The 13,891-nt window shown below is 44.7% G+C and overlaps 2 protein-coding genes across 11 annotated transcripts in view; both read left to right on the top strand.

Annotated features, from left to right (window-relative positions):
* Nucleotides 1–6,442, top strand: part of CSTPP1 (centriolar satellite-associated tubulin polyglutamylase complex regulator 1) — an 83,396-nt gene extending 76,954 nt beyond the window's left edge. For 2 of the 9 annotated variants that reach the window (XM_075188172.1, XM_075188171.1), the window contains 3 exons: nt 2,132–2,244; nt 4,612–4,675; nt 4,775–6,438. In XM_075188172.1, coding sequence (XP_075044273.1) covers nt 2,132–2,244; nt 4,612–4,675; nt 4,775–4,943 — 346 coding nt within the window. In that variant the 3' untranslated portion in view covers nt 4,944–6,438. Of the gene's footprint in view, nt 1–2,131; nt 2,245–4,611; nt 4,676–4,774 lie in introns of all 9 variants that reach the window. The other 7 variants (XR_012679450.1, XR_012679452.1, XR_012679451.1 and 4 more) reach the window with 7 other exon arrangements.
* A 3,363-nt stretch (nt 6,443–9,805) lies between these two features.
* The window catches only part of LOC142103863 (para-nitrobenzyl esterase-like), a 31,301-nt gene continuing 27,215 nt past the window's right edge, over nt 9,806–13,891 (top strand). For both annotated transcript variants that reach the window (XM_075188169.1, XM_075188168.1), the window contains exons 1-2: nt 9,806–10,554; nt 13,214–13,314. The gene's annotated coding sequence lies outside the window, so the exon portion shown is untranslated. The remainder of the gene's footprint in view (nt 10,555–13,213; nt 13,315–13,891) is intronic.

Here is a 13,891-nt window from a genome sequence, read left to right as displayed (position 1 = left end):
GGGGTTTAGTGATATGAATTAACCGCAGATATCTGCTGATTTGTACTGACACGTAAAATGCTGCCTGCAAAATGTGACACCAGTTTTATCGTGTATTATATCGCATGTTACTTGTTCTTATTCAGTTCCTATTTCTTTTATTTGTTTTTTATTGCACAACAGTTTTATAGCATGCAGAGCTAGCCTGTCTATGTGTCTGTCCTGTGTGTACTTACCACACACTGATGCAGTTATCGTGCAGATCACACGATAAATGACTCTTGGGTCCGATATTGCAACAGTGTGTACGCTGCCACGATCATGTTTTATCCTACCAAAGGGCATCGCATCTGTTATAAACTTCCTAAAAGTCAAGATCAACGACGGAACGATGCCGGGCAAATGTGTGTGCGCACTCACCACCAGCAGCGTAGGCAGATATCTGTAGAGTGTACAGAGTCAGGATCTTTTCAGCACATGGTTATGAGAGGTGAAGATCACAGATCTGAAGGTAAATCAATCTGCATGATCATCGGGACTTTCAGTCATTGGTGAAATCATTACCGAAATCGCATCTGCAGGAATTTTCTGTAGTATGTACCCAGCTTTACATAGGCGGCAGATCTGGTCGCTCCACGAGCCCAGAAGTAGACAACTGGTAGTTTTCCTGCAGTTTTGGAACTACAGTTCCCAGCATGCATTGTGCAGCTTCTTGTTCTCACTCGTCTTCTTGTGAACATACTGTGGAATACAGAAGTTGTATTGAAGGAGACTGGAGGTATTCAGTACTGCCGGCAGCTCCTCTTGTATAAGATCCACCATGCCCACCATGATGTAAGACGATAGATTGCGTAGTTGGCATGTTCATGAAGGCGGCAGATAGCAACTGATATGAAGAGCTTTGCCATATCTTAGCCTATTTCCACTCTCCATCCGTGATAGGCGACAGGTGGCCCTCCGAGCCTTCACCTGTGGCCCCCAGCTCCCTCCTGCTTTGTCAGATGTGTTTGTTATAGCTTGTAACAATTCTGATATGATATTACAGATAGATGACCCTTCCTGTAATTAAATGTATTGTTTTATCGTATTACTGAGGTTAAGGGTGATGTGCGGTCCTTGTGAGGTTAGTGTGACAGCCATACGGCTCTTGTATCACGTTGTCTATCATGGATCAGTGACACAAGTGTCTGATTAGTTACTATGGTTTAGATCACGTTGCCCCCATAGGACACATTCTTAGTAAACGTGTCCTTTAGTTGTCTATTTAAATTCTATAGAGAACAACTGATGCCAGTTTTATGGCCAATACAGATTTTCAGTTGTAAAGATTGTTACATCTCAGGTCTCCGTGACATCTGTTTGGATATTAATAACCCTCTTATGACTTTCTAAACCGATGTGCCATGAAATATAGAAGACGTCTGTTGTAAAAGTGAGGATACGTTCTGATCTTTAGTGTAGAACACCGATTAGCACAGTGATTCCGGAGGAGCCTGCGGTAAGCCTGTCTTGGTGATTAATAACATTGGAGATTATACAGTATTGTGCTCAGCCACAAGTATGTAACGTAATGGAAAGAAATTAAAACTGGGATACAAGAGGGGTGTGAGCACATTGTGTAAACACAAACACACCGATCAGCTGCACTCAACACATAATGTCATTATGTCATCTGTACTCTGTATTTAACACATCGCAGTATACGTTCAGCTGGTCAGATCCCCCCAATGTCTGCCCCCTGGTCAGTCTTGCATTAAATATGAACATGAATTCAATCTACATCTTAATATTATCAGTGCTGTGATTTTAATTTGGTTGTGTCTGCGCACCGCTTTTAAAGGCAAGTACTCCCCTAACCATAGCGACTATTAGACGCCTAGAGAATCACCTGACACAAGTGGGATAGGTAGAGGAGCTAACAGGGCCGTAACTAGGGCTGTGTGATAGGGGCAACACTGAAGGGGGGCAAAGTTTATGAATATTTTAGGTTCATTTGATTAAAGTTAAGGACTAGGGAGGCAACATTTTTGTTTCTCGCAGTCTCTAAAATTTTAAGTTACGACTCTGGGACCTAGCAAATCTTCACAATAATAACATATGAGATGCGTTTATTGAGAATTAAACTTATGTCTATTTTCCTTCTCCTCTCTAGTACCTGCCCTTCTGTGCCATTAATCGGAGAGATATTGAGCAGCGCACCCAGGCTAACTTTCTATGGATTCCTTATGGCTCTGGCAAAACATCCTGGAATTAATCAGACCATTGGTGAGTGGCTGCATGCTCTAAAGCAGAGGCATCTACTGGTAGATCTCTCTTTTGGGGTATCTAAACAATGCAGGTGAACCACATTAATGACCCTTATCCTCACTCTGCACTGCAGTATTAAGGATGATCACAAACAGCTACAGCCAATCATAGAGCCCTTACTGTCTGAAGTGATAGTGTTAAAAGATAAAAAGCTACAATAACAAAGCATAACATTGTTTATGTCTGTTGTGATCTCACTGAACATGTCATTGTATACTATCCATCAAACAACAGTATGCGGATAGCACCTTTGTTACCAAGCAGACTGCAAGCCAATCACACAAGCTCTAACTGTCCACTGCGCCCAGAGTGTAAGATAGAGGAGCACCATCCTTCTAAGCAATGTCTGCTGTTTATAGAGCAGAGAATACAGGCTCGATATATGCAGTTCAGTGTAAACAAATTAAATAGTTCAGATGTATTACTTTACTCATTATTACACAGGCCGTGGTATATGGACCACAGACAAACGTTTTACTAGTAAGACTTCTCTTTATTTTATGTGTGTATAAATGTTAGGCCGATTTATTCTGCACCATATTTTTCCTATATTTTTTTCCCTTAATTAAATAAATAGGAGAGACCGTGTTGATAGATTTCATCATCATGATGTTTCTTATTCTGTAATGGAAGAGCGCCCCTAGTGGTAAAATACAGATCAGTAATGTCAGAATGTGGAATGGCTTTACCAAGCGCTAACTTTTCAGTCACTTAGACGTGTGTTTGTTTTAGATACATTATTGCAAACATTTTTTTAAGTAAATGTTTTCAAAATGTGATTTTGTTGTATATTGGACAGCTTAGGTGCTCATTATTAATAGTATGTGCATGTAGGGCCATCTAACTGCTGAGAGAATCAGCCCTTTAAATAAGTTTCAGCAGTGCAAAGTGCTTTTGATTACTATTGAACATCGCATTTGGCTGCATTTGAGGTGTTACCTTATCAAATCTTATCTGATTACAAGTGATATGAAAGATTCAGCATTTAATTTTAAATAGTTTAATCCTGGTGACACACTGGAAGCTAATAACACTCTGCTACATCAACAATGCCACCATCACGTTCAGAAAACTAGAATAGCCATTTTGCATTTCCAAACATATGCCAATAAATGGCGACTGTTGTATGTATATCTAAGTGGTACAAAACAAGCTTTCATTCAGGGTCTGAATGTTTCTCAGTTATAACTTTTAAGTTCTAAGTAGATAACAGGGCAGCTTTGATCCTGAATTAAAACGCACTAAAACCTATATTAGCGAACGTGAAGGATTTTCCTTCTATCTCTCCCGCATTTAATCCCCTTTCTGCTGAAGAAGAATATGCCAGATGTGACTCTGTCTGACAGTCTGCAGCAGCTGGATGAGTACAGGGCTCGTGTTCCGTGCAGCTGTGCAGAGCGTCAGAACAACTGTGTGTTCACCTCTATTCAGTCTTTTGTCACCTGGGTACTGAAAGAACAGTTTCCCAGACTTGATCAGGCTTGAACAGGAATGGGAGGCTCCCGCTACCAGCAAGAAAGGGGCACAAACACACCTGAAAAGGAGCAGATCCCATTCGTTATAGCAGGTTTAGCTCTTTAGGTTTATGACTTGTAGCTTTATAACAGCTAGATTCCTCCTAGACATTTTTAGCTTGTAGCTAACACTGCAATGACACTAGGTAACACTTTTTGGGGATACTGACATGACCTGTCGTTCCCCTACAGCTGGACTCCTACCTCTACTTTATAGAACATACTGACCGTTACTTTTTGCTTAGTGCCATCATTGCAGTGAGTGGGCTAAAGATATTTGGGGGTATTGTTTCTTTCTTCAATCTTTAATGCAGTTATATTAAAAAAAATATATATATTATTTAATGCTCTTTCTTTTTTTTTACAAATAAAAGGGAATTCCTCATCATCAAGCTGATGATGAATGGGGTCTCCAGTATGCCACTCCATGAAGATACACTTATACTCTATAAATATATCTTCTTCGGATGCGTTTACGTGTTTATTTTCAATTGCATGTATCGTAAGATATACATACAACAATCTGCAGCCTCTACAAAACATCTCTGTTACCTAGGAGACTATCAAGCCATCTCACAAGCTTTTATCTTGCATTGCTCCGAGTAATGTAAGATAGAGGAGCACCACCCTCCAGCATGTATTGGGATCAGTCATGTTGGAAATACATCTTGTTGATGAATGAGTGAATAGTCCTTATAGAGTATGATAGCAACAACAAGTGCATGACATTATAAATGTTATGTAATTTCCATCACCAGTACAATGTCATTGTATTTTCCCAGTTATTTTATTTTACTGATTGTTCTTGCAGGTGCTTTGCCTGATAAAGCTGATTTGTTAGTTGATGAAGTTCTGGATAAGGAACTTGATAAAATGTAAGTATACGACACCTATGTTTATGTTAGTTTATTGTGAACGGGCTGTTATAATGATCAGGTAGAGTACTCACAATGTCATCTTACATCTTATCTCAGAGTTGCTCAGTTATCTGCCTGCTCCGTTACACATCCTCCTACTGCTTGCGTTCTTCCCTCCCGAGATATCGTCCGTGTGGCTTCCCCACGGAAGACTTTCCACAACCGCAGACGCCCAGACCTGGAGAGTGATGCTTCCACCGAAGAGACCGACGACTCTGAAAACTAGAGCTCAGAATCTGTGGAACCTTACACCTGTGACAGATAGTCCTACCAGCCCCCCGTCCTACCAGCCCCCCTTCCTACCTGGTCCTACCAGCCCCCCGTCCTACCAGCCCCCCGTCCTACCCGGTCCTATCAGCCCCCCGTCCTACCCGGTCCTACCAGCCCCCGTCCTACAAGCCCCCGTCCTACCCGGTCCTGCCAGCCCCCCGTCCTGCCAGCCCCCCGTCCTACCAGCCCCCCGTCCTACCCGGTCCTACCAGTCCCCCGTCCTACCCGGTCCTACCTGCCCCCCGTCCTACCTGCCCCCCATCCTACCCGGTCCTACCAGCCCCCCGTCCCACTAGTCCCCCGTCCTACCCGGTCCTACCAGCCCCCCATCCTACCAGTCCCCCGTCCTTCCCGGTCCTACCAGCCCCCCTGTCCTACCAGCCCCCCTGTCCTACCAGCCCCCCTGTCCTACCAGCCCCCCTGTCCTACCAGCCCCCCCGTCCTACCAGCCCCCCGTCCTACCAGCCCCCGTTCTACCAGCCCCCCGTCCTACCAGCACCCATCTTACCAGCCCCCGTTCTACCAGCCCCCGTCCTTACCTTCCGTTTCATGATCTTGTACACAATCTTATGATCCCCCTCAATGTACAGCGCTGAGTAATTGTCTGCGCAGTATAAATAAAACATATTAATAACCTTCCACCATCAGAGTGTTGCACAATGCTGGTACTATATAACTTTATGGATGAGAAGCCTTTCAATGTTTTATGCATTTTCTATTGTTTTTATATATTTGTTTTCAGTAACTATAATTATGTATGTGAGCTGCTCTACTTCTGCTCATTTAGTTGAGGACACTTCTATTGCTGCAGGATGGACTATTTAAATGTCATTTGTGAAATGAAAAGAAAAAACATAGATAGGTCCTCATTTATCATGTTGCTCTGGAAGTAAATGTAAAATGTATGGACATTTAGAGTTGTAGTAGATTTAGAGTTTAGCGTGTCCTAGCTTAACTCTAAATTGCAGTGTAAAAATAAAGCTGTCCTGTATGTGTGCTGTGTGCTAAAGCAGCCGGTATTCTCCCTGCGTGCAAAATAAATACATGCATTTATACCCCGTCCATTGCAACAGGCTTTGTCCACTAGCAATTTGCTCCGTTAGTTCCTCTAAATAAGGCACATAGTGTACAGTACTTTCTACCCACAGGCCATGCTGTAGGTTGTAGTCACATGTTTATCTGTATATTTGTTAGAAAGCTGCAGCTACTCGATCTTCTTTGTTATATATTTATTTTGAAGGTCGTTAAATAATTTATTCATAATAGTATGTGCTTTGAAACTCAACAATAAAAGTTCAGCATGTTAAGAAAATTTGTAGTTACTTTATTAATATTCATGTAACTTAAACCAGCTACACATTACGCCCAGCAGGGCACAGGACATTACACCCAGCAGGGCACAGGACATTACACCCAGCAGGGCCCAGGACATTACACCCAGCAGGGCCCAGGGCATTACACCCAGCAGGGGCACAGGACATTACACCCAGCAGGGGCACAGGACATTACACCCAGCAGGGGCACAGGACATTACACCCAGCAGGGCCCAGGGCATTACACCCAGCAGGGGCACAGGACATTACACCCAGCAGGGGCACAGGACATTACACCCAGCAGGGGCACAGGACATTACACCCAGCAGGGGCACAGGACATTACACCCAGCAGGGGCACAGGACATTACACCCAGCAGGGGCACAGGACATTACACCCAGCAGGGCCCAGGGCATTACGCCCAGCAGAGGCCCAGGGCATTACGCCCAGCAGGGGCCCACTACGCTACGCCCAGCAGGGGCCCACGACGTTACGCCCAGCAGGGGCCCACGACGTTACGCCCAGCAGGGGCTACGACATTACGCCCAGCAGGGGCTATGACATTACGCCCAGCAGGGCCCTGCTGGGCCCAGGACATTACACCCAGCAGGGGCCAGGGCATTACGCCCAGCAGGGGCCAGGGCATTACGCCCAGCAGGGGCCCACGACGTTACGCCCAGCAGGGGCCCACGACGTTACGCCCAGCAGGGGCCCACGACGTTACGCCCAGCAGGGGCCAGGACATTACACCCAGCAGGGCCCACAACGTTATGCCCAGCAGGGCCCATCACAATATATTACATTACACCCAGCCAGGGCCACGACATTACACCCAACAGGGGTAAAGACATTACACCCAGCAGTGGCCATCACAATATATCACATTACACCCAGCCGGGGCCACGACATTACACCCAGTAGGGGCCCTGACATTATATCACATGACTCCCAGCAGGGCCCATCACATTGTATCCCATAGTGTTTTGTGTCCCTGGCTATCATGTGGCATATAAATACAGTAGTGGCAGTGTACGCAGTAAAGGTCATTTATGAACCTCAAATGTGCATAACTGCAGCTGAAAAGCTCGTGTGACACAACTAGTCGCCTAGTTTTTATCGGGAGCGGCCTTTTTTCATAACGTGCATCAACATTTGTACAATTGCGCCTTTTTTCAACATGGATTTTCAGACCAGCAACATTTGGACCAGCTTATAAGAAGAGTTTGGTGGATAAGGGTCTAGTCTTGCTAAGTGCGGATTGGGCGCACAATCGCAAAAATGGGATTTCATTTTAGGGGACAGGATTTAAATGAGATAAAGGAATGGATAGAGACAGTAGTTTAGGGAAAGAACCTAAAAGATACAATTAATAAAGGAGGGGTCCTTAAGTGGCATCCAACAACTCACAAAAGTAGATGCAGATTTATTTCACTGGGGTGTTTCCAGTTACCATGAGGTGCTTCACACACAATAAAGAAACATTGCTGATCTGCAGCTGATATAAATTACCCTCAGTGAGCAACTTCTCTCCCACTGTCACATTCCCCCAGCTCTGTAACTGTGCATGACTCTAGAGGTATCAAACCAACAGTCTGAGACTAACCTCTGATTGGCTGATGTAGCCAGCTAATCAGATACATGGGAAACAGTTTGAAAGATTGCTCACCAATTCCTTTGTGTCCGATTGGTGGGCTCATAATGTCCCGGCTTAATATATATATTGCATAATCACCCAAGAAGGCGGCATGGGACTGTGTGTATTTCAGCCAAATATGCAACCAAATAAAAGCGGTTTTAAAAACGTCTTTGTCTATTTATTTCTACTTTAATTGTTATATATAGTGGACAGGACCCTTATCCATTATACAGGGGCCACTTCTGTGGCCCCAGGGAGGTTCTTGTTTGCGTTTGTGGGGTTATGTTTTGATTTTTGGTGGGTTCCTTTTTTGCTCTTTAGACACGGACATGCCCATAGTTGATTATGGTGATTGCCCTATTGAAAGAAAACTAAACTTGAGCTAACAAATCAGTGGTTGTCAAACCGACTCTCTTGACAGTGCATGTTTTCCAGATAGCAGATGAAGCAACACAAGTGGATGATTTAAAATGACTAAGTAACTAATTAATACACCTGTGCTGCAATAGGAGATCTGGAAAATATGGCCAGTTCATGATGTCTGAGTACTATATTTGGAAAAATCCTCCGGACAGTTTTGGTGCCATGCAGAGAACAGCTAGGCAGGTAGGGCATGCTGGTTCTTGTAGTTCTTACCTACTTCTCTTCAGCAAAGGTAGAACATGAGGCCTTGCAGTGATGACCAGCAATGTACAAACACAGATTTCACGATATGCAACATGTTTTGGATATGACTACCCTATACTGATTTATATTAACTCCTGGGGGTTAATTTATCAAGCTGCGGGTTTGAAAAAGTGGAGATGTTGCCTATAGTAACCAATCAGATCCTAACTGTCATTTTAGGAATGTACTAAATAAATAACTAGAATCGGATTGGTTGCTATAGGCAACATCTCCACTTTTTCAAACCTGCAGCTTGATACATTTACCCCCTGAAGTTAGGTAAACTCATTTAACCACAGAGTCACACCTAGTCAATCTGTGTATCCTGGCACTATTAACAGTCAAACATAACAAATTTGTCTCTGGTTAAAAAACATTTCCAGCAGCCCAGACATTCTTTTGAAGGCAAACCCAGGTAGATATATGTATAATTACACAGCATAAGATACAGGAAACAAAATACGAACTCAGTTGGATACTTTAGAAGAAATGTGTAGAAAGATAGTACATATTTTTAACACTCCTTAAGATATTTCAATGTGTTGGCTAGATCATAACCTGCAAGAAAGAAAAAGAGGCAACATCTGCCACCTGCTGGCCACCAAGTATTTTTAATTGTCAGAAACCATCTGCCTGATGAATGGCCAATTTCATTTTCCACAACACTTCCCTCTAGAAGAGGCTCCTCTTGTGTCTGTTTACACTGTGTAAATATACTTAAGTATTTCATGTTACACACTGTGTTACAGTTTGAAATAAATACAGCCCCAATGAGTAATTTAAGACCTGCGTTGATTTTCATATGAGAAATAAGTAGTTGGTTTTGCATGGTGGCTTAGTGGTTAGAACTTCTGCATCACAGCTCTGGGGTCATGAGTTCAATTCCCGACCATGACCTTTATCTGTGTGGAGTTTGTATGTTCTTCTTTATAAATAAATTAATGATGATGATAATTGGAATGCGCTAAGTTCAATGAAGGGAGAGATCCAGAGTTGCAGCTCCTATGGGTCACTGGCTGTGCCAGCCTGTCTATTTTTCCTGATTATTAGGTAATACTATTTTTTTTAATGCATTTTTCTTTCTAGTTAGAGTTTTGTAACTTTAATGATGATACATAATGAACAATTGTCCTTGGATCTTTAGTTTTTGTAGGTTGTATTATCTAGCCTAATCTCTATTGCAGTGAACTCGTTATCTTGTCATCTTTTGTCTTGACATTTCAATAATTAATCCATGTCCAAATGATTTCCTATCGGTATTACTAAGTGACATGTAATCCTCTGGTAAAACCTGCGGTGTGGAATGTATGCTACATGTCTTGCATTCTCTAGGCTGTCTGAAAGTAGGAAATCATATTCTGGCTGTGCAAAAGCAACTCACAGATGTGCTCATATAGTACAAGCTCAATGGGGAAAGGCATAGAATGGTTGATAAAGTGGATGACATCGCCCTCTGCTGGTAAGGTGGAAGAACAACATCTTGCTTTGGATAGAAAGTTCCAGTAGAGCAGAAACACACACATATGCCACCACTTAGCTATATCAGAGGTAAGTTTTTTTTTAAGCTAAATCGTTTTGTACTGCAAATTATGATTGTTTCTCTTTATTTGGGATTTTTTGCCACAGACAAGCACCATCTGTTGTGCTTCTCTGATATATGTCTCCGTATTTTCTAAATAGGAGAGCACACCTAATATGGTATAGCTTCATATCACTCAACATTTTAGTGTCTGGCATTTAGTCATGTGATGTGGCCACTCCCCCAGAGAGCTGGTTAGCGCAGATAACCTTGCTTCTCCTCCATCCATTGCAGCATGTACCAACAACAGTTGTGAGGCACCTGTTCACCGCTGCTCTGAAAGGAAGATACCTCCCAACGTTCCCACCCGCAGGACAAACGTGTCCCCCAATGAGACAGCAGAACAGAGCCCTAATATCGGGACAGTTGTGAGGTATGTAGCGTAGTTAAAAAAATTTGCTCTCTTGTGCTGGATTATAATAGAGGTGGATCGTGTGACTGACCAGGGCAATAGAGGGTCTACTTCTTTAGTCTCTTCTTTTTTCCTTTTTTCCTGCACCTCTGTAGGGACCAACCACCTATTCAGTGTCCTGCCATAACTTGCTCAGTTTTATGACTGTAAAACAAGGGCAGGATGCTGAACTGATCCACTCCTCTCTGATGCCTGGCTGGCTCACCTCCTCTTTCTCCCATCCCTTCACTTTTGCCCTAACCCTCACCTTCCCCTCTGCCATAACCCTCACCTTCCCCTCTGCCATAACCCTGACCTTCCCCTCTGCCATAACCCTGACCTTCCCCTCTGCCATAACCTTGACCTTCCCCTCTGCCATAACCCTCACCTTCTCCTCTGCCATAACCCTCACCTTCTCATCTGCCATAACCCTCACCTTCCCCTCTGCCATAACCCTCACCTTCCCCTCTGCCCTAACCCTCACCCTCCCCTCTGCCCTCACCTTCCCCTCTGCCCTAACCCTCACCCTCACCTTCCCCTCTGCCCTAACCCTCACCTTCCCCTCTGCCCTAACCCTCACCTTCCCCTCTGCCCTAACCCTCACCTTCCCGTCTGCCCTAACCCTCACCTTCCCCTCTGCCATAACCCTCACCTTCCCCTCTGCCATAACCCCCTGACCTTCCCCTCTGCCATAACCCCCTGACCTTCCCCTCTGCCATAACCCCCTGACCTTCCCCTCTGCCATAACCCCCTGACCTTCCCCTCTGCCATAACCCTCACCTTCCCTTCTGTCATAAGCCTCACCTTCCCCTCTGTCCTAAGCCTCACCTTCCCCTCTGTCCTAAGCCTCACCTTCCCCTCTGTCCTAAGCCTCACCTTCCCCTCTGTCCTAAGCCTCACCTTCCCCTCTGTCCTAAGCCTCACCTTCCCCTCTGTCCTAAGCCTCACCTTCCCCTCTGCCATAAGCTTCACCTTCCCCTCTGCCATAAGCCTCACCTTCCCCTCTGCCATAAGCCTCACCTTCCCCTCTGCCATAAGCCTCACCTTCCCCTCTGCCATAAGCCTCACCTTCCCCTCTGCCATAACCCCCTGACCTTCCCCTCTGCCATAACCCCCTGACCTTCCCCTCTGCCATAACCCCCTGACCTTCCCCTCTGCCATAACCCCCTGACCTTCCCCTCTGCCATAACCCCCTGACCTTCCCCTCTGCCATAACCCCCTGACCTTCCCCTCTGCCATAACCCCCTGACCTTCCCCTCTGTCATAAACCTCACCTTCCCTTCTGTCCTAAGCCTCACCTTCCCCTCTGTCCTAAGCCTCACCTTCCCCTCTGTCCTAAGCCTCACCTTCCCCTCTGTCCTAAGCCTCACCTTCCCCTCTGTCCTAAGCCTCACCTTCCCCTCTGTCCTAACCCTCACCTTCCCCTCTGTCCTAACCCTCACCTTCCTCTCTGCCCTGACCTTCCCCTCTGCCATAACCCTCACCTTCCTCTCTGCCATAACCCTCACCTTCCCCTCTGCCCTAACCCTGACCTTCCCCTCTGCCCTAACCCTGACCTTCCCCTCTGCCATAACCCTGACCTTCCCCTCTGCCCTAACCCTGACCTTCCCCTCTGCCCTAACCCTCACCTTCCCCTCTGCCCTCACCTTCCCCTCTAACATAACCCTCACCTTCCCCTCTGCCATAACCCTGACGTTCCCCTCTGTCCTAAGCCTCACCTTCCCCTCTGTCCTAAGCCTCACCTTCCCCTCTGTCCTAAGCCTCACCCTCCCCTCTGCCATAAGCCTCACCTTCCCCTCTGCCATAAGCCTCACCTTCCCCTCTGCCATAAGCCTCACCTTCCCCTCTGCCATAAGCCTCACTTTCCCCTCTGCCATAAGCCTCACCTTCCCCTCTGCCATAAGCCTCACCTTCCCCTCTGCCATAAGCCTCACCTTCCCCTCTGCCATAAGCCTCACCTGCAACAAGGGGGGCTATACAGAATTTAGCTATGGAGCACACAAATGTCTTAATGTCTAGTTACACCCATGTACCCAACAGTTATGTTGTCAAGTTCTCTTATTCATGAATACCTCCCACTATTTCTAAGCTAACAAATGGGACAAAATTGGACAGGTCCATGATTCAACTTGGGCACATCCAGCCATGTCCAAAATCATTATGGAAACACAGGACATCCAACTGGCCACTCATCCTTGTCCTCAAATCCTGACCTTATAGTGACTAGTGTTCATGAACTCCATTCACAGCCAGTTCATCATCTACAGGTAACTAATCACACTTTTGTAGTTTAGTAGAGCAAGATACACATTGAGTGGCCCACACTGCATATTGTAATTGTATGTGTTAATATTTATTTTTTACCATGCAAAATAGGTGTTTATAGATATGCTGACGCGTTTCACCTGAGACACATTTGTCCGTTTCCATCTTTGCCATTCACTGACCGACTACATTAACCTCTGATCAAATGATTCATAGCTGTAAAAACCTTTTTTCTAACAATTGGAAATGGAGCCCGGGCTACCGCAGATAGGAAAGTAATAAATACAGGAGCAGACAGGTCAGGTTGACATCTATAGTTTTGTAGAGTGGGAGATTGTTACTGTTTGATTAACCGAACTAATCCTTGTTCTCTCAGACAGGTGAAAGTAATCACGGCAGTGGTGACGTGCTTAACCCACGGACTGCCAGAAGACGTAGCAACACACTGGTTTAGACAACATTTTATCAGGCTCTGAGGTTTGCAAAACAATGAAATTTATTACCAGGGTAGTGCTGGTACCTTATTTGTATCAATGGATGTTGCTTGAATGCGGTACAGGCGTATCCACATGTATGAATATCTATATTAGCTTCACATTTTCCTGCGTATTGACCATAGAAACATTTGATTGCAAATACAGCATTTAATGATAATAGTCCAGTGTCCGTATCCATTTTTGTCTCTTCTCTTTTTATGTTTGTAAACTTGTGAGCATTTAAGATCATGTAAAACACTTATGCGTTACAGGAAGTTTTAATGCACATATCTGAAAATATCTGTGTATGTACTATCTGTGTGTGTGTGTGTGTGTGTGTGTGTATATGTGTGTGTTATTTTTGAATCTTTGCTCCACAATCTGGCACTTTGCAGCTGTTAATATGATTATTATGGGCCAATTCAATTAGCCGCAAGTTTCCATAGTAGTCTCGCGTTATGTTTTCATGCGCACATTACCCACAATAACTGTAATTAAATATTTGTCCATCTTTTGACCTCCAAGGCGTGTGTGTGTGTGTGTGTGTGTGTGTGTGTATATATATATATATATATGTG

Source organism: Mixophyes fleayi, chromosome 10 (genome assembly GCF_038048845.1).
Source record: "Mixophyes fleayi isolate aMixFle1 chromosome 10, aMixFle1.hap1, whole genome shotgun sequence".
NCBI lineage: Eukaryota > Metazoa > Chordata > Amphibia > Anura > Limnodynastidae > Mixophyes > Mixophyes fleayi.
Note: the sequence above shows the minus strand (reverse complement) of the source record. Positions and strands in the feature narration are given on the sequence as shown.